This window comes from Phyllostomus discolor, chromosome 1 (assembly GCF_004126475.2).
Source record: "Phyllostomus discolor isolate MPI-MPIP mPhyDis1 chromosome 1, mPhyDis1.pri.v3, whole genome shotgun sequence".
NCBI classification, from domain to species: Eukaryota; Metazoa; Chordata; class Mammalia; order Chiroptera; family Phyllostomidae; genus Phyllostomus; species Phyllostomus discolor.
In genome coordinates this window covers 2933108-2958917 of record NC_040903.2, presented here as the reverse complement: position 1 = coordinate 2958917, position 25810 = coordinate 2933108, and the positions used below count along the sequence as shown (strand labels likewise).

The following is a 25810-nucleotide window of genomic DNA, read 5'->3' as shown; positions in this document are numbered from 1 at the left end:
CCTGCTGGTGGGCGGGTCACCGTCGCCCCCTAAAACCTCCGAACTCTGACCGGCCATCTCACGAAACCACGGTTGGTGCCCGGGTGGCAGTAATGACCACGCTGCCCCCTCTGTTGACTGCTGCGGGCCCAGACACCCGTAGCTTTTCTTCGCTGAGCCCCAAAGGGATCAGTGGCGTGTCCCTTTCCTCCCAGGAGCCCGGAGTAAAGGGAAAAAAATCAATACCGGACTACTTCTTACTTCAATAAAATGGACAGTGAGAGTGACCTGATGTTGGGAAGGAAGTGGGCAGGGCGCCGGAGAGAAGAGGGACCCCAAACTCCCAGCAGGGGCCCCCGGTTGGTGCACGCCCGCCGCTCAGGGTCAGAACAGCAGGTGGGTTACAGAAGCACAAAGCCGGGTCTGCCTCTTGCACCCCGACTGTGAGGGGATCCTCTGTACCCCCTCACCCTCTTCAGTGGCTTTCGCTGGCCAGCCCCCACCAAAGCTACTCGGGCTGGTCCGGCTCACCCCGCCCCTCCACCCTGGTGGGGTTAGGGTGGGTGGGGGCCGGGTCACAGCCGTGGGTGCACCCACACAGGGTGTCACAGGGCCACGACTATACCTTCTGCGGCTCCGAGGGTCAGGACGCCGCGCAGGCGAAAGGCCAATGGGAAGACCTGATCAATAGTTGGAAACAGACCCCGGACGGCCCTCTGTGGCCTCCGTTCCGGCCGCACTGGGCGTGTGTGTGATGGGTGTTTAAACACGGAAGGATCAGAGCAGAAAAAGATGAATGGGAAGGGATTTTAACAAGCCCGAACCAAAAGTTCTTGTTTTTCTTTTCAAACATTCCTACGAAATTATTGGCAGGATTGTTCAATCAACTGACAACAGAGTCTGCCGAGCCCCCTCCTGCGTCAGGCCCCGCCCACCCTCCCCTCACACCACGGTGCGCCTCCCGGGGCATTAAGAAAAGACACGGGGGTCTTCCCTCTAATGGACAGGACCACTGAGGACATTCCCCAGTGATTACTGCTGCAGAGAGTCCAGGGAACCCTCCCGGAGCCCCTGTCCCTCGTGAGGGGCTCAGCGCCACCCCCCTGCCCCGCCCCCGTCATTGTGAACTCTGACGCCTCCCAGTCAGCAGAAACCCCCGTCCTGCCTCTCTTTCATGATTTTGCGTAACTAAGGCCCTCTTGGCCCTCGCGGGTTCCCTGACACCCGTGACCTCTTCTCTGGGTGTCTCCCAGTGTCATACTGCCACGCACAGGGGACGGGTGAGCAGCACCCCCACCCCCGTGGCCAGAGTAGAGCGAAGGGGCCCTGGGGAGCCCAGGCGAGGCTCCGGAGCACCTGAGCGTCCGAGGGATCACAGGTGACGGCCGGGGCGGGCACCAACCTCCCCTCGGCCCGGAGCCTGCAACGTCCCCACCTGCTCCTGCCACTGCACGCAGGACCAGACCTCCCAGGGGACGGAACCCGTGACCTCCCTGCTGGCCCCCACCTGCACCCCACCGCACAGAGGACCACCCCCACAGGGCGGCCGGGGGACCCTGTTCTCACACAGCCGGGCCAGGTCACCCCCGCCCTCCCGGCGTGGCCCCGCCTCTGGCCACAGGCCCGCCCCTCGGGCCCCGCCTCCCACCTCGCCCCTGCTGTGCTCCCGCCCAGGGCCTCGGCACCCGGCCGCAGAGCCTGCCCACCAGCCGTCCCCTCTGCTGGGGGACCCTGCTCTGCGCCCGGGGGTCTGGAGCCTCCCCAGCAGCGCGGGGCTGGGTCCGGTCTTTCCACTCCAGACCCCCGACCGGGCTGAGGCCTGTGAGCCCCCCACCTGGCCCCGTTCAGCAGCCCGGGCTCACCCACAGTGCCCCCGAGAGTCCCCGGTTCTCAAGGCCTGACGAGGAGGGGAGGAAGCACACAGACTGGCAGGCAGAGACCACCGCAGTCTCTCTCCTGGCCCGGCCCGGCCCGGCTGTGTGGCCTCGGGGAAACGTCTCAACCTCTCTGTGCCTCCCTGTGGTCAACTACAGCGGCCCCCCAGGACACGCACATCCTCGTCCTTGGAACCCAGCGTGCATCGCCCCACGTGGAAAACGAATCTGCGGACATGATGGAGGGTCCCGAGCGGCGGAGACTGTCCCGGTCCCTCCAGGGGCTGCTGTGACCACGGGGGCCCTGAGAGGGGACAGGAAGGTCAGGGCCAGGGAGGAGACGGGTGCTGGAGGCGAAGGTGGGGGTGCCACACTTTGAAGACGGAGGAGGGCTGCAGGCAGCCCCTAGAAGATTCTCCCCTGACGCTTCTAGAAGGAAGGCGGCCCTATCAGCGCCTGGGTTCTGAGCTCCAGGGCTGCAGAAGCACCCGCTGGTGTCGTGAGAGCCACCGACCGTGCGGCAATGTGTTGCAGCAGCCGCAGGAAGCGCGCACACCCAGTCTGCGGAGTGAGCGGCAGGCTCCCTCCGACACGGGCTGGCTCCGAGGACTTGACGAGTCACCAGCGCAGCGCAGTGCCGGGGCGCATGGCAAGCCCCCACCTCGCGCTGGCCACGGCGGTCATCTCGCCCAGCACAGGGCGGCCCGCGGCAGGGGTCCCGGCAGGGGCGGCGATGGTCATTATCGCCTCTCCTAAGAAATCTCCGTGCTCCGGCACAGCCCGTCCTTGGGCAGACACAGCGCTGTTAAAAGCAGAAATAACTGTCTATTTGGAGGACTCCTGTACCGTCGTTTCCATGGTTACGCTGTCATGATGACGAGCAGACAAAAGACCTTGATCGCTACTGCTTTGGGGAAAGACGGGAAACGGTGGGCTGCAGCCACGGCGGCCGGGCACCCCAGCTCTGCCCCGGTGGGGGCCCCAGGGGGCTGCCGGTCTTCTCGGGGCCTCGGTTTCCTCATCTGCCCAATGGCAGCACGAACACCCACCTGTGACACGGGACACCCTTCACACGGGGTGCAGCCACCACTGTGTCACCTGCTGGGGAGGTGACGCCGTGAGCATCCATCTCGGAGTGTCCCAGTCCAAGCCAGTCCCCAAGCTGGGAGCAGGAGCTGGGTGAGTGGACGGGAGACATAAAGGAAGCTCTCATCTCCAGGTCTCTTTAAAGCAAAAGATCTAGCTCACCTGGCTGGCGTAGCTCAGTGGATTGAGCGCGGGCTGCGAACCAAAGCATCACAGGTTCGATTCCCAGTCAGGGCACATGCCTGGGTTGCAGGCCATGACCCCCAGCAACTGCACATTGATGTTTCTCTCTCTCTCTTTCTTCCTCCCTCCCCTCTCTAAAAATAAATAATCTTAAAAAAAAAGATCTAGCTCAGATACCAATCACGTGGGTTCCAAACCCCACCACCCCCCGCCCCGGGGCAGTCGGCGGCTGCCCGAGAACTACGGGCTAACGCAGTCCGGGCGAAGTCGACCCAGGACCGACAGGGCGGCGCCTCCCCGCTTGAACCGGGAGCTGCGAGGGCGGCCACAGGCTGGGGAGCGCCGGGCCACAGCCTCTCAGGGGTTTCCGCCCGGGAGGTCGAGTTGGAGAGTGGGAAAAACGTAGAAAATTTTAAAATACGCCATGAACTCCGACAGACGACCTGGGCAAACCAATCATTAGAAGACTGACACTGAGTGTTACCGAGACTTCCCTTATTGCACTAACTGTTTCGGGATAAAAGGGAAACGCAGGCTCAGCTCGTTTCACAGGAGTAGAAGAACCTTAACAAAACTGTGCAGAGCCCTGGCTGGCGTAGCTCAGTGGATTGAGCGCGGGCTGCGAACCAAAGCATCGCAGGTTCGATTCCCAGTCAGGGCACATGCCTGGGTTGCAGGCCATGGCCCCCAGCAACCGCACATTGATGTTTCTCTCTCTCTCTCTCTCTTTCTTCCTCCCTTCCTTCTCTAAAGATAAGTAAATAAAATCTTTAAAAAAAATTGTGCGGAGAGAGTGGAGGAAAGGCAAAGATCAACTTCACCTCTAACGTTTAGGCAAAATTTCTCCACAAGAGCCCTGGCCCCCGAGACATCACCCACAGCGACAGCCCACGGTGGCCAGCAGTCACAGCGCCCTTCCCTCCAAACCTTGGCCTTGGCGAAGCCTTCCGGAGCCACAGGGGTGACCCACGCCCCGGCCCCGGCCCTGAAGTTAATGCTCACGGCAGCCCTGGGGTCGGGGTGCAGGGAAGGTGGGTTACCGAAAGTGAGGCTATAGCCCTCGCACGTGAGTCTGGGCCGGTTCCCACGCAGCTCGCCCGGCACCTGGTCTGGGACGGTAAACGTGCCGGGAGGCCAGGCTGGGGTGCGCCCCTGCCTGGGAAAGGCACAGGCATGGCTGTCCTGGGGGTGGCTGCTCAGCCTGCTCAGACCCCCTGGGAAACCGGACCACGAAGCTACAAAGGCCCTGGGGTGGGGCGGGGGAGCTCACACGTCCCCCTCCAGCCCACCGGAGACCGTCGCTGAGACATGTCCATGAGACACGGCGGGGCACGCAGAACCGTCCACCCGCACCCGTCTGAGCACGGCCCTGTCTGCACTCACGGGGCCCCGACTCGACACCAAAATCCACGCGAGGGTGCAAGTGCAGAGACAGGCGCAGGTCGGGAGGGGAGTGACAGCCGCACCCTCACTCGGGTACCCTCACTCGGGCGTATTTCCTCCCAGTGTTTTCCCTGTTCCCGGGTGTGTGGGCCAGGCAGGCCCCGCGTGCCTGCGCGAGGCTGTCTGCGTCCTCATCACAGGCCCGAGCGCGTGTTGCACTCACGGCCAAGGGGGACCTGAGGCTGACGGCTGGCTGGCCCCGAGGTGGGGGTTCCTGGGCTGCCCAGGTGCGTGCCCAGTGTCACCTCAAGGCCCTCAGAGGTGATGGGGAGGCCTCGGTGTCAGCCGGTGTGAGGCGGCTGGCTTGGAAGGTGGGGGAAGGGGCCCCGAGCCAAGAAATGAAGGCAGCCCCTCGAAGCTGGGGGAAAGTGAGTGCAGGGATCCCCCCCCCCGCCCGGAGCTTCCAGAAAGGAGCCAGCCCTGCCCGCACCTTGCTCCCGGTCTGGTGAGACCCACCCGCACTCTGAGCTGCAGGACTGCAGGGGGAAGAGCCTGCGGTGTTGGGGTCTGCGCTCACCTGCCAGGGCGGTGCTGGGATGTGGACGGGGTCCCACATGCGGGGTCAAGCGCACACTCACACCACGGGCACCGTAGGTGGCGCCTGGGCTTCCCGTCCAACGGATCCCAGAAAACCCCCACGCCGGCACCCCCTGCCGGACCCCGCCCCCACTCCAGACACCAGCTGTCTTCTCGGCCCTGCTTGGAGCCCGGTGCAGAGGCTGCCACACCTACCGCGCCAGCAAGCAAACCTGCCCACCCCCTCTGCCCCACCCCCACCCCCACCCGTGCCTGTCCCAGCAAAGGGCCCGCCTGCCCCCCATGACACAGACCGTGGAGTCACCGGGTCCACACGCCACTCGGCAAAGCCCGCCGTCACCACCCTCAAAGGACACCCCACAGGGGGCCGCCTCCGGCCTCTGCCGCCCCACCCTGGTGTCCTCCCCCCATGTCTTCTCCATGACCGTCTGCAGGGGCTGCCCCAGGTGCTGCCCCCCCTGCCCCCCGCTCCACGCGGACCCTCTGAGGTCACTTCTCCCCTTCAGGTGCCCATCTCACACGACACACCCTTGCTCTGCCCGCAGCCCCCCCTGCATGGTCTCACGGTCTCTCTCGCTCTCTGGAACCACGCCCGGCAGGGGTGATGGGGGGGGGCACTTACGCTTGGAGTGCTTGTCGCACAGGGCGGCGGCCCGCATGTCGCACAGGCGCAGCGAGCCCTTGCTGCTGCTGTAGACGAAGAGGTTGCAGTGGTGCGGGTGGAACTCGGACGCGGTGATGACCTCCGTCAGGTCCTCCATGTTGGCCGGCTTGATGTCCACGATGTCTGCCCGGTCAAGGAAGGCGCCCGGCCGCTGGGGCCCCCCCACCCCTCTCCCTGACAGACCCGTCCAGCCGAGGAGGACCCTTAGATCCTCCCCATCCCCCCGGGCTCCAGGACAAACGCCCGCCCCAGAGGGTCCCCAGGCCGCCGGCCCGCACACTGAACCGCCTGCTGGCTGCCCCTGCTGGGCGCCCCTCCGCGCTCCCCCGAAGGCTGGACGTGCCACCTCCCTCTGGACCGGACCCTCTCTGCAGCCAGTGCCCACCTGCTGCCCAGCCCCCCCCCCGGCAGGGTGACCCCGGAGGCCTCCCCACTCCACGCACCTTCCCCGTCAGTAGCCCAGCAGGCAGCCAGGGGTGCCAGTGGGGTGCCTACTGCGTGCCGACACCCGGCGAACTGTGCCTGGGTGCGTGTGAGGCAGCTGGGGCTCCCCTCCCACCCCACACCACTCCCCTCCTTCTGCACACGGTGTGGGCTGTGGCCGTGGAGGGGCCCCAGGACCTGGGGTACTGGGACTGTGGGGGGCTGCTCCGTCCTCTCTGCTGGGCAGTGAGGAGGGGGGGGTAGGACGGGGGGCTCGCATCTGCTGCCGTGACAAAGGGAAACCCAGGAGCCTGCGGTGAGCAGACAGCCCTGAAGATGAAGGGCAGAGAAAGCTCTGGCGATGCCTTCTGAATCCTGGATCAGGCTGCACCTGAAGCCATGCCCCCTGGATGTGGGCGCCGTTGAGCCCACCTCCTGCTTAGGACCAAGAACATTGCTGCCTGCCAGGGCAGCACGCCTGACGGGCACACGGGTGCCCAGGGAGGGCAAGCAGCCTGTCCGGGTGGCCCAGTGAGCGGCCAGGCTGCCGTCGTGTCCTCTCCCGGCTGCTGTGACAGCCAGTCGGAACCCTTGGTGTGGCATTCCAGGCTGGGGACGCACCTGCCTCTTTATCTGCGTTTTCGACTTAGATCCTACTGGCCGACTTGCCCTACTGGCCTCGCCCTCCCCGACACCCAGGAATGACGACGCCCTTGGCCTCTGCTCTTCCCAGCCCTGCCTGGGGCTCTGCACAGCCTGCTCCCTCTGAATGCACCCCCTCTTCCCTCCGCACGTGCACATGGCCCCGGAGTCACAGTCTGGAGTTCGAATCCCAGCTCAGCCAGCTCCTGGCTGCGTGATCGAGGGTGACTTCCCCAGTTCTCCAGCCTCAGTTTCCTCATCTGTAAAATGGGTTCACAGCCCTAACTAACCTCAGGTTTGCCGTGAAGGTTAGAAGAGGCAGGGCCTTGAACCACTGCCTGGCATGTCTCAGAGTGTCCGCTGCTGCCATCACTGGCCCCACGGGAACACCAGTGGGAGCTCTGAGATGGCTCCCGCCAGCCCCTCCTCCGCCCCGCCCAGCCCAGGCTGCTGCCTCTCCCAAGAGACAGGGGCATTTCCTGTCAATGCCCGTAAGTGGAGAGTTCACAAAACACCAGAAACGCCGTTGAGCCGTGCGGTCAGACGCAGGAGGGGGTCTCTGTGCTCACGCTCAGGTCTGGCTTCCTAGAAGCGCGCCGTTAACCAGAAACGTGGAGTCGCACACGAACGTGAGGAGTGGACAGGGAGCTGCGTCACCAGTGCCTGAAACGGTTTCCCTGGAAACCGTGGCTTTCTGGTGCCACAGGGAGCAGAGAGGAAATCTCGGAAAACGAGGAAGCTGAAGGTTGACTGGGAACAAGAGCCGAGGCCACCGCCCTCGGCCTCGCAGCCCCCCGGCAGCCCCCCGGCAGCCCGGGACCGAGGTTCTCCCGGCCCGGGCGTCAGGGACCCTCGCTTGCTGTTTCCAAAAAGGGGCTCTGGGGACAGAGGGGGCTGGGGAACGGCAGCTGTGAAACACAGAGGGTTCGTTTCCGCACGACCCTGGCGGAGGGAGGCACAGGAGCCACAGTCACGGTCAACGTCTGTCTCTGCATGTCGTGGCCCAGAGCCAGGCCCAGCACCCCGGGCAGCACGAGGACACCTCCCCGGGGCCACGGTCGCCTGGTCCCGGGACGGCCCCTCCGAGACCCCTGCCTCCGCTCACCAAGGACCCGGCAGTGCCTGCGGTGTCACCAACCCCCGTGCCTCGGGTGTGGGAGAGGCAGTCGCTACTGGGTGGGGCTGTCCCCGTGGAGCCCCTCACCCCTCCGCAAAGCAGGGCCCTGAAGGCGGACCCCTGACAAGGGGGGCAGGTGCGGAAGAAGACTCCGTAGGTAGCGTGACGAGGGCGCCCCAGACAGACACCGCAAACACCCCGCCCGGACTCACACCCATGTGGCCACATGCTGGTGAGCCCTGACACGCTTGGTCCCACGGTGACCGTGAGCAGCGGCTCTGACCTCGGCAGTGACCTTGGGCTGTGGCCTGGGCCTCGGATCTCGGCTGTCTTTGGAAGGTTCTGTGCCACTCGCCCAGTCATTTCCGTCCCGGGAGCCTCCATGTCCCTCACTTGCACCACGAGGCGTGGGCAGCGCCCCGGAGCGCCCTTCCATTTCCTGGTCAACACCCCGGTGCCCCCCCACCTTCCGTGGCCAGCCTCCCGAAGGCACCTGCAGACGAGGCTCTGCAAGGTTCCGGGCGGGACCAGCCGCCCTCGGGGACCACAGCGATTAGACTCGTTTACAAGCCCCGCCCCTGGGAAAGCCGGAGGAATTATTCCCGCCCTGTCTTCCCATCTCCTTGCACTCTGTCTCACGGGCTCTGCTCAACTTCCAGTCTCTCGAGGGCAGCCAGGAGTGACTGTGCCTGCGAGGAAAGCTGGGCAGACACAGGCGGGGGCACCGAGGAATGGGTCACACCGGGGGGGGGGGGGGGGGGGGAGGGGAGGGAAGCCCAGGCCAGGCCCGCAGCCCTCCACAGAGCACGAGGTGCCGTTCTGCCGCGCAGGGCGTGGAGTGACGCCCCCCACACATCGGTCCACGCCCACCCCCCAGCCGTCAGAGACGTGGAATGCGGCTTCATCTAGAAAGAGCAATTCCGCTGATGTAATTGAGGACCCCGAGATGAGATCATCTGGGTTTGGGGGTGCCTAAATGACAAGACGAGACCACAGGGGCGGGGGTGGGGCCTGGGCCCCCCAGGAGCTGGGAGAGGCCGGAAGCCGCGCCCCAGAGCCTCCAGGGGGAGCCCCGCCCGGCCCGCGCCTTCCTTTCCAACGTCCAGCCTCCAGGACGGGAGCACATGTCTGGGGTTTTAAGCCCCCTCGTTTGTGGAAATTTGTCACGGTGGCCCCGGGAAACTCAGACCCCGGGCCGCTGCCCGCAGGCAGGGGAACCCCGAGTGGGCGCGAAGCTGGCCCCGGGACGCGTGTCTCTCCGCCCGCCCTAGACCGCTGCCTTCACCGGCACCCCGTGCCGCTCCCCCGGCCCTGGGCCGCCAGGCCAGGGATCAGGGGGCTTCCCACCCTTCTTCCCTCTCCCCGCTTTGCCACATCCGAGGGCCTCCGAGTCCAGGGGCCCCTTGTGCTGGAAGGTCCCTGCCTCTGGCTGCCCTCCATCTCACTTGGCCAGAGGGAGCCCCCAGAAGCAGGGGTGAGGCTCCCACCGCCCCGCGTGGTGGCCTCCGCCCTGTCCCCAAGAGAACTCGAACACCTGGCTGGGCCTACAAGACAGTCCTGATCACCTGACCCTAGTTCAGGCCACACCTGGGGGACGCAGCAGAGCTCAAAATCAGGGGCCTGCCCGCCCCGGAGGGAAGTCTGCAACTCTTCCTGCCAAGGACACAGGGACAGGACCGGACGGGATGCAGGCGGGCCTTCTGCACAGTCAGCAGGTTCGCAGAGATTTTTATAGACACTCTGTCATCTCCCACTGCCAAGGGCAGCGAGGGACGCCCGGCAGCCACGGGGCTCCCCCCAGCACCGTGCAGCGTCGCCGGCCCTCGGTCCCCCAGACGTGCGGATCCCAGACGGCGGGCCATGACGTGTCGGCGGGGAGGCCTCTGGGCCGCACCTCCGCGAGCCTCGGCCCCCCTCGCCTGCGAGAGGCACAGGAGGCCACCATGCGCCCACTGGGCCGGTCTCTGCTACTGGCCACAGAGTGGGTCGGGCACGGGAAGTGGGCAAGCATGGCCAGTGCGTGCCGCGAGGAGCTCACGTGAGGCGGGGCGGGGGGCAGCAGCCCGCACACCCCAGGAAGCGCACGCACGGGCGGTGAGGGGCGTCGCGACGGGCTTCACGGGGACGCCTCCTCAGCGGGTCGCCCTGCGGCGCGGCGCCGGCCTGAGCTTGGAGCCACGGGCAGCCCCCCTAGGAGCTGCGGAGCGAGGCACCACAGGAAGGGGCCCCCACGCCCACCCAGGGAGGACGCGCCCAGCGCTGCACACGCAGGTGGCAGAGCGGAGGCAGAACCCGGCTTCCCCCCTTCCGGCCCCTGGCCCTCCCCCGCCCCTCCCCCTGCCCCTCTGTCCCGGAGTGCTGGCGTCTCCCCAGCGTGCAGCTCCCCCCAGGATGCCGCTGCGGGGCTCGCTGGACCAGGTCGTGTCCTCTGCGAGGTGGACGCTGAGAGTGGGCGGGGGGCTCAGGGATGAGAGCGGCGTGGCCTTGGGCTCCATCGATTTAACGGAGCAAGGCCGGCTTCGCCCCGCTGTCCTGGCAGGAGCACACTCTCGGGATGGGAGGGGCTGTTGCCATGGCGACAGGCCTGCAGAGGCGTGAGGCTGGAGCCAGGGCCACGAGGGGCCTCCCACGCGGGCCCCCGGGGATGCCGGCTGTGCAAGCGCCTGGCAGCCTCCCTCCCCCACACGGGGGCGGTCTCGCTGGGGCACAGCCAGCCACGTGGCTTTCTTTCCAGCAAACGTTCCCCGAAAGATGACCTGGCTGCAGCAGCGGCTGGGCCCACGTGGGCCGAACCAGGTCGGACGGATCGGAGGCTTCCTGACACCCTTACGGCTGCGTGAGCTTCACGGGCTGCTGTGGGCGGCTGGACGCCACAGCCGTGGGCTCCAGGGGCAGCACGCTGCTCTCTCAGCTCCGGATAAGGGAAGGCCAAGGTCAAGGTGCCCACAGAGCTGGGGTCTTGGAGGCCCCTCTCCTGGGCCTGCACACGGCCGCCTGCTTGCTGTGTCCTCCCATGGTCCTTCCTCCGCACGTGGGTCCCCGGTGTCCCTCTGTGTTGTGACCAAACCTCTTCTCACCAGGACGCCAGTCGCACTGGCTCGGGGCCCACCCGACGACCTCACGTCTTTGTAACGACCACTTTAAAGACTGCATCCCCACACCGTCACCTTCTGGTGTCCTGGGCTGAGGACTTCAGCCCACTGCTTTGCGGGGGCTGGAGGGGGTCACAATTCGGCCCATGTCAGCCCCTTCCCATCTCTGCTCAGAACCTTGACCTCCACAGCGCCAGGTGCTCAGGAAGAAGGGCCCAGATTGCTGGGGGCGGGACCGTGGGGGCGGGGCCTTTCAGCCCACGGGAGCCCTCGAGTGTTTTCTCTGGGCGGTGAGCCAGCCTACACGTCCCCACCGCAAGCCGGGTCATGTGACCCCCAAGAGCTCAGACAGGAAAGCAAGTACTGAGTTCTCGGGAGCACGGAGACCGGGGCTTGAGCCCCCAAACCCACCGGGTAACGGCCAGGGGGCTTACAGAATCCTTCTCAGCTCTCTGTGCCTCGCTCTCCTCATCTGTGGAATGGGCTGGTCGTGTCTGCCTTGCGGGGCCGCCGTAAGGGTTTAACGCGACGGCCTACGTCGAAGGCCCCAGCACAGGGTCAGCACTTTCAGCAACAGCTAACGACATCAGATTCAGAGCCTTTCTCTTCCTCCGAATAAACGGGGACACAAGCAGGCTGCAGAAGCGGCAGGGCCCGCCCGGGTTTCTGCAAGCGCGAGGAGAAGCCCGGGTGGAGGACGAGAGCGGGCACTCACCCCCAGATGGCTGCCGTCTCCTGGCTCCGAGAGGGGCGAGCCGGGGCACCACCCCGACTTCCCGGCTCCTTGCCCAGGAGCGCCGCCAGGTACCAGCCACACGGTTGGCACTGTGGTGGGGGGGGCATTCCAGGAGCACGTGACGGGGTTTGTAAGGAGGCCCTGCGGTGGGCCGGAGAGTCAGGGAGGGTCCTCGGAGGCAAAGGCCTGAGAGTGAGCAGGAGTAATCTGGGCGGGGGGCCGGGGTCGGGGGGGACACGCAAGGCTGAGGAGGTGCGAGAGGCCAGAGCCCTGAGGGGGAGGCGGCGGAAGGGAGCAGGGCTGTGGCCGGGGGTCCACGGGGTCTCCACCAGGAGCGTGTCCCAGCAATGCCACGGAGGCCTGTGGGAAGGGTCAGAGCACCACAGAGCGGCACGTCCCCAGGTTAGAGAAATGGAGACACACACCTGCCGGAGCTCACGCATCCGGCCGCCTGCGTGACGCACAGTCCCCAGCCTGCACTGTCACGGCGTGGAAAGCACCTGCTTCCCCTCGGGGTCTGAAACAAGGGCCAGGAAATATTATGCCACGGACAAGGCTGGGTGGGCAGCCCGCGTGCCCGGGACGAGGGGAGGGCATGGCAGGTGCCTGCCCCCCTCAGAGCTCGTCTCCCAGGAGCGGGGCGGGGGGGAGGGAGGGGGGCAGCACCACCTCCACAGGACTCCTGGGCTCTGCTCCCGGGCTCTGCCATGCCCCGCTGGGGGGTGGCTCCCAGTAGGTCCCCTACCCTCTCTGTGGCTTAGTTTCCTCCTGTAAAGGGGGCATGGTCTCGATACCAACTCCACAGTGTGGCCGAGAGGAGGAGCTGGGTTAATGTGCGCACGGTGCCTAGAGCTCCGTCTGGCCCCGAAGGGGGAGTGCCCGCACTCAGCCGGAGGCGCAGGTGGGGTGGAGGTGGCGAGGGGGACAACCACCCAGTGGCGGCTGCCAACGCAGCAGCACCGTGGACAGTGCCCAGCGCCCCACCAGCCCCGGAGGAAGCTCACGCGCCTGGTCCAGCCAAGGCCCCACAGCCGCCGCCGCGTGCTGGTCCCGGGTTCACCACAGGTTTTCCAACTGGAAAACTGGTGTGGGGGATTCGGACTCGGGCCCTCCTGAGCAGAGGCACCCCGTGCCCTCCGCTGCGCAGTGGCGCTGGGGCAGCAGGAACAGACGCGGCCGGTGTGGGGGGCCCACAGTGCTCACGGGTCTGGCACTCCACCCGCCCGGCCCCGGCACCAGAGTGGCAGGCCCCACGGAATGCACCAGAACCGGGAGGCTTAGAAAGGTTGACAACTGTCAGGGACACTTGTGAGGGACAGAAGCCGGCCAACCTGCTTTCGGTTTTCCGGGCAGCAGGGAGCCTGGCAGGTGGGGGCGGGTTGGGGGGGGCCTTGGGCGGTCCCCTCCTCCGTCCCTGGCTTCAGGGACAAGCCCAGGCCGCAAGCTGCTGTAAGCTGACGAGGTTCGGACCCCAGACCGCTGCCTCCTCCCCCAGCCCCTCTCCGGGGCCGCTCTGCGGACGGGAACCGGACATTTGTTCCAGACCAAGGGCTGGTGGGATGCCAGCGTTCGCCGTGAGAACTTGCTCGGGGACGAGGAGAACCAGTGGGACCGTCTTCGCGGCTCTCCGGAGCTAAACGCAGAGCAGAGGTCCGTCCGCCAGGGCTGCCTGCGCCGCACGCTGCCTTCGAGAGGCACTGGACGCAGGAGAAATCGCCCGGCGGCGCCCAATGGCCTCAGGATGCCGGCACTCGAGGGCAGGAGGGCTTCTTAGAGAGGCGTGAAGGTGACACGGGAGCAAAGGAACAATCCGAGAAGAGGCAGGAATTCTGTTGTTTAAGGGGGAAATAATGCCAGCCCCCCCGCCGGGGCCCCATTCCTGCCCGCCCTTACGGGACTAGTTCCTCTGCCCCCCACGGGCCCCCCTCCCAATCAGGGCTCGGTCCAGGTCCCATCCGTCCAAGAAGTTAAGTGGCAAATCGGAGCCCGGGTCTCCCAGGCCTGGCATGCAGACGCTGCTCTGCGGTGTCTGGGACCTGAGCGCCCCACAGCCCCCTGCCACAGGGCGGTGTGCGTGTCCCAGGACCAGCTGGGAACTGTGGGCCTCCCCGCCCGAGTCACCGTCTACCACCGCTCATGAGTGCCTACTATGTGCTGGTCCCTGCGTTGCATGTGGGATACAGGTAGGGCGAGGACTGGGTTCCTCATCTCGAGCGTTTTGCCAGAATGGGGGGAGGTGGTCGTATCAGCAGATGAGGGAGGCCCAGTGTGATGGGGAGTGTGGGCCTGGGGGGGGGGCTCTGACCAGCCTGGGAGGGGCACGGAGTGGACCCCACACAGGTGGCCGAGCGGAGGGGGCCCACAGGAGCCAACCCGGCTGTGACAGCGAGAAGGATGACCAGAGGCAGGGCCGCAGAAGGCGGAGCACAGCCCCAGCCCCGTGACGCACACGAAGGGGAACCCAGAGGCCTGAGCCGTGGGCCAGCCTGATGCAAAGGACCCAGGGGAAGAGGGCAGGGCCGGTCACCAAGGGCCATGGGACACTTGAGGGAGTCAGACTTCGTCCAGGAGCTGGTGGGGTGTGATGTGGTCAGACCAGAGGATCCAGTGGGCCACTCTCACGGCTCTGTGGGGGGCAGGGGGGGTGCTGGACAGGGTGGGGTCCAGGCAGCGGGCTGGGCAGGACCAGTGTGGCCGAGCTGAGCCTGATGGGGATGGAGAGCAGGACCTGATGCCAGAGCCACCGGGGGGAACGGGAGGGTCTGGCACCTCCTCCCCCGCTGCGGGTGAGGGCGAGGGAGGCTGGGCGCCCTGGTGTCAGCCTTGCTGGCAGGCTGAGGGAGGGTCTGCACAAGAGAGGCTTGGGCGGTCCCAGCCCCTCCCTCCGTTCCGAGCGGCCAGTTCTGCGATTCATGGCCAAACAAGGCCCACTCCTCACCCTTACTGAAAAGCTTCCCTTTCCCTTTAAAACCCTTGTTAAAAAGCAATTCTGCTTATAACTGGAAAGTGTCACTGTTTGGACACAAGGACACGGTAGCGCAGCTGAGAACTCCCTGGACAGCAGCAGCGGCAGCAGGACAAGCCAAGACAGCAGAGAGCCAGTGTCAAAGGGGCGGAACCCCCAGGTCCGGAGCTCCCTGGCAGGGACTTGCTCCAAGGGCGTCTCAAGTTCAGCGCAGAGCTGTAGCTCAGCGTCCAGCAGGGGCTTCCGGGCCTCCTCCCGCCCAGAAAATGAGACACCTTTTCTCCTTGCCGGGCTGCTATCCGACCCCTCGTCGCACCCGCCACCCGTTGTCCTGACTCTGTCCCTGGGACAGGCGCCCGGTCTCCCTGGGTCCTGTCACTCTGGCGGCCCAGCAGCCACAGGCCACGTGGAGACCATGTGCAGCCTGATTCCCTGAAGAACCCGTCTGACCAGGGGAGGTCTGCAAGCCACCCCAACCCTAGAGACCCTGCCCACTCCTCCCGTCTGCCCAGTGAGCCCTGAGGGTCCACAGGCTGTGGCTGCTGGGACCCCCCCCCCACTCCACCTTCAGCAGAGTAACAGCCACTGAGAGCCAGGATGCTCTTATATTCAATCAACTACCAATGCATTTCCACAAAATTGGAGGCTACACACAGGCAGGACCTGCAGCCAGGAGAGCCCCCAGGTTCCCACAGGGATCCACGGACGCTGCCTTCCTGTCACGGGGCCTGGCCTCCCCCCCACCCCCCAGGCTTAGATCCCAGAGCCAACTGCTGTTTCCGCTGCCACGCATATGCCACCAACCCCATGTCCCCTCGTTCACTTGGCAAAGCCGCCGCCCCCCGGGCTCCCTCTCCACCGGCCCCGGCCTGCAGCCTCAGTCGACCGGCCGGGGAAACACGCTCACCAGCACGCTCGCCGGGCCCACCCAGGGACCAGCTCGCAGCCCCCATGCCCTGCCGGGGGGCCGGGTGTTTTACGAGTTCTCGTGTTAACAGTCTCTGACCCGCCGCTCTGGGAGGGCTGGTGCCTCCATCTGATTCCAGCCTTGGGAACGGGGCCTCCCTGGTTCACACACACCTAGGCGGCGACCTTCCAGACAGCAGTCTGGTGTCACAGTGGGAAACGCAGGCTTGGGGGCCAGGGCGTGACCCCGGCCAGGAGTGAGCCCCCAGCACGTCAGTCAGGACTCCCCGTGACTCAGTTCCCCCACCCCACATGAAGAGGAGGGTCGGGGCAGGGCCTGCGTCACTGGGCCGTTGTGAGGGGGAGAGGCGAGGGCGTCATATTAACACGTGTTGACATTGGACAAGAGCCGCACTGTGATTGTCACTATTATTGTCACCGTCGGTCTTCAGCATAGTGACCACCGGACAGCCCGCCTGCTCCGTCCCCTGCAGCCCCCGCCGGGCTGGGTCTCAGCCCTGCCCCCGGCCCACGGTCGTGCGTCACCGGCTCCTTCCTCACTGGTCAGTGGGGGCTGGACTCAATCCCATGGCCCCTCCCTTGTCCAAACACAGGGAGCCACCAAGCAGGGCCCCCCCCTTGACTCCATGTGGCTGGGCCGCTCACACCCAGTTGTCCCTCTAAACCCTGGGTGGGGCCCAGGGAAGGGGGTCCAGAGGAACCTTGGCGGATTGTCTCAGGTGGGTCGGCTGTCCCTCCCCCCCCCACCCGGCCCCCCCCCCCGGAGGTCTGACTCCAGGACCCTTACCTCCCCCCTCCCTCCCTGGTGAGGTCCCAGGGGGACGGGATCCCAGCCACCCTGCAGGTGGCGAGGGGTCACTGTAACCTTCGTAGCCACGGTTTTACAGCGTTTGTCAATGAACTCTGCACAATCATACATCTGGGCTTCAGTCACACCCCCACCGTGGACTCGCCGACGAAGCCGAGCGAGGCGGAAGCCCCCAAGCCCGCGCGCTCGCCGGCCAGGCAGCCAGCACCCCCCCCACCCCCACCCGGGAGCCGCGGAAGGATACTGAAGCTCCGGTCGGTGATGGCCAGGTGCCAGAGGTTGATGCGCAGGTCGTCCGCCGACATGTACGTCTCGCAGTCGCTGTTGACGGAGATGGAGTTGATGTGGTAGGTGTGGCCGTTGGCGAAGACCCTCCGCGGGCTCACCTCCACCATCAGGTCCATGGGCTTCAGCACGGGCACCTACGGGGTGGGGGGGGGGGGGCAGGGGCGTGAGAGCGGGGCCGTGGGGCGGGGGCACCCAACCATTACACGTGTTGGAGATCGGCAGTGCCCTGCGGCCAATGTCCGCCACCGCCAGCCTTGCAGCAAAGCCCACCTCCCTCGCTTGGCCTCCTGGGATTGGTTCTGAGCCCACCATGCGACTTTGATAGGTGACTGAACCCCTCTGCACCCCAATTTCCACATCTTTAAAATGGAATGAGAAGATCCTACGGCAGAGTCCGCTGATTCCTCACCAAACCTTGGCAGCCCTTCCACCAGGAAGTGACAAGGGGGATGCCCAGACAAGGACTACATTTCCCAGTGGCCCTTGCAGCCAGGTGTGGCCACATGACTGGTCCTGACCAATGGGATGTGAGTACAGTGATGCCTGGCACTAGGGGCTCAGGTGGTTAAAAGGTGAGTGGGCCATTTCTACCCTCTCTCCCCTCCCACCAAAGGAAGCGTCAGGGGCGGAGGCACATGGAATGGAAGGGGCCTGTGTGTGCCCAACGGGGACACCCACACTGCACTGCTCTAGGACAGGGAAGGACGTTCTTGGGAGCCATGACCGGCAAGGCTGGGGTCATATGTTACGGCCCCAGGGTTAGCCTCACTGCCCCGGAGAGGGGGCGTGAGGAGGGCTGGGACGGGGTCAGGGAGCGCACCTCTGCCTCCCGCCATGCCCTCCCCCTGCAGCGCTCACCCCTCTGGACAGCCAGGGACCCGTGACTCCTCCTGCAGGGTCCAGGGGCAACAGCGCCCAGGAAGGGCGGCTGCCCTGGTAGGGAGGGGCGGCCCACCGCCCACCCTGCCGTCAGGGCTCTCCTCGGACACAGCTGCGTGTGCCGTGCCCCTCCACCGCGAGGTCTTCAGAGGTGCAGCCGCATGGATCTCTCGCGGCCGTGGCCTGGGCTCCACGCTCAGGAAGCAGGGGCTGGCACGGCCACCCCCACATCCCCAGTGAGAAGGCCGGGTGCCGAGGTGAACCCGACCTGTCTAGGTCACGGGGTCAGGAAATGGCAGAGTCCTTTCTGAAGACAGTCGTCACTTCCCGACACTCCTCCCCCCTCCTTCAAGGCACTCGGCGGCCACCCCCTCTGAGCCAGGCCAGGGCCAGGCATGGGGACACCCAGAGGACTTCGACCCCGCCCTGCCCTCAGACTCTGTTCACGGCAGTCTCCCAGGCCTACAGCAGCCCGGCACACAGTAGGTGCTCCACCAGTGGGTGCACTGAATGAGTACTCCCATTAGCTGTGCGCCCGCACCCCTTGGCAAACACGTCCGACGCGCCCACTGCGCTCCGGGCAGGGTTCCGGGCACCCCGGACAGACAGGGCAGTGCCGCTGTGCGTCCTGTCCTGCTGCAGAAGGGGGGACGGACTTCTACAGTCCTCCCTCCCGGCAGCACGCCAGGAGCCGGCCCGTGGCTCTCCCGTGACACAGGGACCGAGTGCCCACGTCACAGAGGAGACGGGACTCCCCGGGGTATAGATCCCTCATCTCTGAAATGGGGGTGATAGCCCCACGCAATAGGGCTGTGGCGAGGGTCCAACGAGCTATTCCAGCCAGAGTGTGTGGCAGGCACGTGCTGGCCACAGGTTCAGACTTGGTCTCGATGAAGAATCGGAGGCTGGCAGAGGCCGACAGCCTGGCCCGGGGTCACTCTGCCAGGAAGTAGCAGACGTGGGATTTGAACCCAGGCCCTGTGACTCCAGAACTCTGTCTTCCACATCTCACTGCTGGGAGATAGAAGGGTCCTCTCGCCTTTTCACCACAGTGAGGACTGCAGTGCGCTCCAGCACGGCTCTCTGGGCTTTTTGTAAACCAAAGGCAACCCATCCCTGTCCCCCTCAGCAAAGGGCTTGAGCCCACTCAGCTCCGCCCACAACCTCTGCCACTCGCTCAGCCAGGCGGCTTCGGGTGACTCCCTGCCCGCTTCTGGGCCTCAGCGTCCCTCTCCATGTGACCAGGGTTACCGGACCCACTCTGCACACTCAGGTATGGCTGCAAGCTGCATGCGCGGCCCCTCACCCCATCCTCGCCGGCACGCCAGGAGGAGATGGCCACCTCCACTTGGCTGCCGGGGAAACTGAGGCACAGAGCAGGGAGGTGACCGCAGCCGGGACCTGAACCTGACTTGGGCTCAAATCTCAAGGGCCCTTTGCACCCTAAAACCCTGGTTTTAAGCGAAGAGCCACAGGTGTGCTTCCCGCGCGCCGGCCTCGCCCACGGCCGACACCTTACCTGCAGGGACGTCACCGTGGACAGGTCCTTCAGTTTCCCCTCTTCGTCTTTCAGGTTGTAGCCCTCGGGCCTTTTATCTCGCTCGGTGATCTTCCACAGCTTGATGGTTTTGTCTTTAAAAACAGACGGAGTGAAACAAGAGGCAGGATTACACAGGGAGCAACCTCCCTGGTCCACGCGATACGGACGCGTCTCTCGGAAATTCCTCAGCCCCCGCAGTGGGTGCCCTCTGATTCTCTCCCGTGTACACGGATGTGGCGCACGCCTTCGCCTGCGGGACGCCTGTCTTCCTCCTCTAGCTGCTCACCAGAGATCCTAACGGTGGCATCGCTGGGTCCAAGGGCATGGCCCATTTAAGGGCGTTTGTCAGTCTCTCCGCTGACTTCCAGAAAGACTGTCCTCACTGTGACCACACCCCAGAGGGGGCTGTGTCCGCCCCGGTGCACAGATGAGAAACTGAGGCTCAGGGGGCTTCCCCAAGGTCCTCAGCCTCTGTCCCACAGGAGTGCAGGCCTGCCCGCCTGTGCCCCCAGTGACTCTGATGATGGGGTTCAGAAGAGGGGGGATAAGCAGAAGGCGGAGCACAGGGCAAGCGGAGCCTCCGGCCCCAGGCCCAGTGCGGGCCAAGGCAGGGCCGCCCCAGGGGCCGCGCCCTCAGAACGGACCACAGCGAAGCAGGAGTCCAGCCGGGAGCCTCCTCAGGGGCCTGAATGGCAAAGAGCCAGCCAGGTTCCCCAACCCGTGCATGGTCACTCCACCTAGGGGTGACCCCCACTCTGGGCGGACTGGGGTTCTGGGGTGCAGAGGAAGAGGTAAGTTTGCCTCACGTGTCCCCGTGTTTCCTGGCCTCCTCCATCGTAAATGTCAACCCTCCACCCGGGAGGAAAGTGTCCCCAACGATGTCCAGGGACTGCCATGTAAACCGTGGGAACAGCCCCGTGTCCGGCAGGGAAGAGGCCGAGGACACCAGAACACGCCCACTGCGTGGAACTCACGTGCTGCTCAATGCAGTTTGCGAGGGGCCCGCAGACCGGGGAAAACGCTGGCCGTGAGAGTGAGGCGAGAGTAGCATTTGATGGTAAATTGCTGCGTCACATGCCCACAGCTGCGTGCATGCACGCTCAGCCATGGAGGCACACCCACACACTCGGGCGCACACACACACACACGCTCGGGCACCCACACGCTCGGGCACCCCCACGCTCCGGCGCACAGGCCCGAGTGCGCGCAGGCGCGCCGCGCCGCGCCGCCTCACCGTTGGTGGACAGCAGGGAGTGGGCGGCGTTCTGCTGGGGGAGCCATTTGATCTTGTTGATCTTCTCCTCTATCTCCAGGCTCTTGAGATAGTCGAACTCGGGCTCGTGGCTCTGGAAGGTGCTGTACACGTCGTACTCGCCCTGGCTGCGGGGCGCGCTCTTGCTCTGCGAGGGGACCCACACGGGGCTGGGCCGGGGCCGGGGCGGGGTACCCCACGGGGGGCCGACAGCCACAGCGACCGGGTGGCCAGCAGGGCCCCTGGACCCACCCAGGGGTCCGGAGAAGCCCCACTTTGTAAACCGCCGTGCTGTGCGCCGTGGCCAAGCCCCCGCTCCTCCTTGGCCCGGGAAGTTAGGGCAACAGTAACAGGGCTGGCTCGTGTCTCCTGAGCACCTACTGTGCGCCGGACCCCGAGCCACATGTGTCTCACGCCTCATCCCCCGCTACCCTCGAGGCCCCTCTGTGTGGGGTGCCGTGACTCTCCCCATTTTACAGGTGCGGCAAGTGCAGGCTCAGGGGTGGCTGGACCTGCCAAGGCCACGTGTCCACTGAGCGCAACGTGCTCCCTGGGGTCTGACCTGCCCCCCACGTCCACGTGTCCAGCCGGGGCCTGGCTGAGGCACGAACACCAGGCAGAACGTCCGGTAACGTCAGACCTGAGGCAGAACACTGTCCCCCGACTTTCCTCCGAGGGCGGGGCCCACCCTGGTGTGGGCAGCACCCTCCTGGGGGAGCCCCTGAAGAGTGAGGCAGGGAGTCCATCCCGGGCACCAGGGGCCACCAGGGGCCAGCGGACAGTTCAAGTTCACGTGACATCGTGGAAGTACAACCAGAAACGTAACTGCCCGGGAGCAAATCCAAGACCCTCAACCAGGCGCATTCTCAGGTTTTCTGTTCATTTTTCTAGAAGTACCCATGGTTCTGTGGCTTGACCTGTCTTGCTTCCAGAGAACTTTAAAGTTCTTCAATACTTTCTTATTCTAATTCACTACGTCTCCCTAGAGCCCCAGCTACGACCGAGGTCAGCAGGGCCAGAATTAATTTAAAAAATTACAGGAGAAAAATTCAAAACCAAGAATCTGGCCTCACTCATTAAATTTCTCTCTACAGTGTGGCAAAATGCAGGCTTGGCTTTGCCATCCCCGGTGCGGGGCGCCAGCTGCTCCCGTGAGATTGCCACACTCCAGCCACGGTCCCGCATGTGGACGCCAAGTGTGGACACCGCGTGTGGACCCTACTGTGTCCTCGCTAAGCTCCCCCAGGACCCCGGAGCTCCAGTCCGAGTCTGTGAAGTCAGGATGACCACAGCACCCCTAGGGCTGTGGTGAGGGGGGCGCTGGGAGCAAACACGGGTCAAGTCAGACCTTGAGGGGGTGACACTTAGGGACTGAATGCGACACCCCTCCTCTCTCCCCCTCCTTCTCTCCCCCTCCCCCCCCAGCTCCTCGTCCACCCTAGGACCCCAGCACCTGTGTGATGCCCGAGCCGCCCCCTCTCGGTCCTGGTTTCAGGCCCCGGGGTTTGCACACTAGCTGGGGTGACCACTCCAAGTGTCCTCACCTGTGAAATGGGGGTCAGTCCCCACCCTTCGAGGTGGGAAATGAGAGTCAATGAGAAAAGTGCGTAGAGAATGTAGCAAGGTGTCTGCACATAGTAGGTGCTCAGCAAGTGGGAGCTTTTTTTACCACAAGTTCTTTCAGTGGTTCAAAAACAGTACCCCTGGGTGGGGTGTTCCAGGCCATGCCTGTCTTACCCGAATTTTAACGGACCACGACGGTCGCTGGGCAGGGGCCCAGGGCTGAGCAAAACCCCCAGCCCAGCCCGAGGGCCAGCCGCACAGCCACAGAAGGCCCCTCGCGTCCTCCCCGTGTGGCCACGGCCGGGACCGCGCCAGCTCACCCGGGCAAAGAGCGGTTTAATTGGAGGCTTGTCCCGGGACAGCAGCTGGCTGCGCTTTCCTGCTTCCCGGGGTCCAGGACACGGCCAGCAGTGGACAAACATCCACTGGGCAGCCCGGAGGGCTCCCTGCCCGGACCGGCCGGTGCCCGCCCCGCGCCCCAGCACACCCTTGCCGTCCGGCCCCGGGATCCTGCCGGGGAGGCAGGCAGCTTCCCCAGGGACCCGCCCAGGTGGAATGCAGGGTGGCGCCCTGCAGGATACACCCCCCCAACCCACCCACCAGGCCCCGCCGCACCTCCGGCTCCCGCTGGAAGATGACGACCCGGCCACCCTTGTCGCCGGTGGCCAGCAGCTCTCCCGTGTGGTTGAACTCGACCGTAGAGATGATATCGGCTGGCGGGGGGGAGACAGGAAGGCGTGGCTCGTTAGCACCCCCGTGCTGTGCAGTTCAGCACCCCAAAAGGCCCTGCACCCCTGAGCGGGGCCACCCCCGGGCGGCAGGAGCCCCAGGGTGGGGGCCCTGAGCAGGGACCCGCTGCCCCGGCCCCGCCCCGCTGGCTGCAGAACAGAGACCTGCTCTTGGGCCACCTTCCAGAAGCAGCTGACGGGGTCCTCCTGGGCTGACCAAGTGATCGGGGTGCAAACCAAACACTTACTAGCCCACCTCTGGGGGCCCCTGAGACCAACTATGCCCCTTCCTTGCCCTTGCCCCTGCCCCCCCCCCCCACTGCACTTCCCAGGATGGGACCCCTGTGATCTTCGGGTCTGATCTGATGGAAACAAACTGAGTCTCCTTTCAAACAAAACACAGATCTGACCCCCCCACCCCCACCCCCAGAGGACCCGGGAGGCCACTGAGCTGACCCCGCCCCCTACGTCCCTCTTACAGCTGCCAGGGTGACACAGGGTGTCTCCGCTCAAAACCCTCCGTGGTCCCCAAACCGGATCCTGACCCCTCCCAGCCTCCCTCCTCTGTGGCAGCCCCCACCCTCTGGGGATGCACCCCTCTACGGGGCCCGAGGGTCCCCTGACTCCCTCCCGGCCTCTCCCTCCCTGGTCCCGGCTCTGTCTCCACGATGCACACATTCCGGCCCCTCTCTGCCTCTCCTGGGGTGGATGACCGCGCAGCCTCCCGCGGTGTCCTCGCGCCCCCCCCACCCCACGCCCGGGTCACGGCGGGCCTCCACAGGGAGGAGGCGAGAGGGGGCCCTCCAAAGCCGCCAGTGGCTGCCCGTCTTGTCTTGGAGTAAAGCAGAGGCCTCGGAGTGGCGAAAACTTTGTGACCCGCAGTCCCCGGAGGCAGACCCCGTCAGAACCTGGAAGCTGTGCCCCCTCCTGCACCCGCACATGGAACCTAGCATGGCTGCCCCCCCCCGCCGCCCCCTGCTCCTGGTGACCTGCTCCGGGCCGGCCCCGGGGTTCCCTGGGCCTGCGGGACCCCAGCAGACAAGCCGCTGCCCGGGGAAGGACCTACCCAGGCTGCCCGTGGGTCCCCAGGAAGGGGGGAGGAGGCCAGAGGACTTGTCCGTGCCAGAACTGCCCCCCCCGCCCACCGCCCTCAGCCAAGCCAGCCCCAGGCAGGGCCCCAGGGGCCCCAACAAGCCGCCGAGTCAGCAGACGCGTGGTCACGAATATTTGGAGCTGAAAGCCTGAGAGTTCCGTGTTTCCCGCTCAGTTCAAGGTAACCGACGCCCTCCCTCCAGCCTCGCCCCTGATCAGTCTGCTCCCCACTCCGGGCTCCTTGCTTTTCTCCAAAGGACCAGCCGCCTCTCGTCTCCAGAGCCGTTCGCTCAGCACCGAGTGCTCTCCCCACTTTTACTTGGTAAGTGTGTTTCCCTTTCCCGGTCGGCGCCTGGCAGAGGCAGCCCGGCCCGGCACCGGCCTTCGCAACCACAGGTCAGCGCCAGCTTTGCCAGCGGCCAAGAGAAGTGGAGAAACAAGGTGTGTCGGAGGTAGATGACCGGCTGGACATGTTCATCCGTCAAGAGAAACGTGCATTTCGTTAAACTTAGAAAGACCAGACCAGGCCAGGAAGCGGCTCTCTGGGGAGCGCTCCCTGACTCCGAGATGCCCGACACCGCCCCCCCCCTTCAGCCCCGGGCTGGGGACCCCCAGGGGCCAGGGGCCGCAGCCAGCAGCACTGGGGCCCCGACGCCGCTCTGGTTCTTGCTATTTCCCATCAGGGCCCCCTAAGGGGGAAAGAGCAGGATGTAAAATTGTATCTAAAATGTTTTTAATTATATAGACCAGTGATCACAACCATGTTAAACAGCAACTAAATCGGCAGAGAGAAAGGCTGGAAGGGAATTTTCCATCCTGTTAGCAAAGGTTGCTGAAAGGTCATCGACATAAATGATTTTTTTTTGTTCTCTTTCTACTTTTCCCTGTTTTCTGGATTTTTCTGTAATGAGTGTCTGTCTTAATAGCTCTCCTGAGGTATAAATGGATATGCAAAAACGCACGTATTTAACATATACGGTTTGAAGAGACTGCACATATGCATAATTTATATTACTTTTATGATGGATAATAACAATGCTATTAAATTAAAGTGGCAGTGTAACCCCGGTGCCCAGCGCCAGCGTGGGCGGGCGTGCAGGCGGTTGCCACAGTAACAGACCCTAACATCTGCGGGCAGCTCACGGTGGACACCCTCCCTGCCTCCTCCGCCCCCACCTCCCCCCTGAAGGAGGCGGGACCGTGACTTCTGTCGCAGCTACGGAGAGGGACACCCCCTCCCTGGCCCCAGGACATCCCATTAAGCTCTTTGTGGACCAGCCAGACCTCCTGGCATGGATCTGGGCCCCGGCACGTTGGCTGTGCGGCCACGGGCTGGTCACACCTCTCCTCCGACACTCAGTTCTGTCTTCTGCGCGTGGGCAGCACCGCAGCTGCCCGGGGTTGGAAGCCCCAGTGAGGCGGTGGAGGCCGGGGGCTCAGGAGGAGGAAGCACGACTCGAAGGAATCACCAGCCTTGACCGAACAGAAGACTGAAGCTCCTCCTCATTCTCCCTCCCGGCCTCCACGGAACTCACGGCAGCGGCTCAGAGGCGCGTGCCACGGCTCTGTGACTCCACCTCATGGTGCAGCTTTCGGGGCACTGGCCCCCAGGCCCTGCGCCGGCTGTCCCACGAAACACCTAGGGAGCAACGCCCAGACCGCAGAGCAGGGCACGCGTCCCTGGGCCTGGGCCGCAGGACGGCTGACTCTGTTGGCGGTGACTCCCAGCGTCTTCGGGGAGTGGTCTCTGCTGCAGCTTTGGGGACCCCCCCCGAATGGCGGGGCAGGCTGTTCCAGTGGTCAGGCTGCAGGGGTGACGCCCAAGGCGGACCCCAGCACAGCCCTCCAGGTGCCGCCCCGCGATCAGACCCCTGTGGGCTGTCCAGCGGTCAGATGGCCCGAGGCCAGCAGGTGGCCCGAGGTCAAGGTGAAGGGGGCCGAGAGAGGCCGGCCTGCTCTCGGTTATCTCGCAGCACAAGCCCTGAACGGCGC

General features: G+C 65.1%; 1 protein-coding gene across 2 annotated transcripts in view; it reads right to left on the bottom strand.

The window, feature by feature from the left end:
* PPP2R2C (protein phosphatase 2 regulatory subunit Bgamma) overlaps positions 1–25810 on the bottom strand; it is a 76084-nt gene that overhangs the window by 11365 nt on the left and 38909 nt on the right. For both annotated transcript variants that reach the window (XM_028507130.2, XM_036018642.1), the window contains exons 2-6: positions 22614–22711; positions 20418–20583; positions 19163–19275; positions 16721–16898; positions 5725–5889 (exon numbers count right to left, since the gene is read on the bottom strand). In XM_028507130.2, the coding sequence (XP_028362931.1) occupies positions 5725–5889; positions 16721–16898; positions 19163–19275; positions 20418–20583; positions 22614–22711 (720 nt within the window). The remainder of the gene's footprint in view (positions 1–5724; positions 5890–16720; positions 16899–19162; positions 19276–20417; positions 20584–22613; positions 22712–25810) is intronic.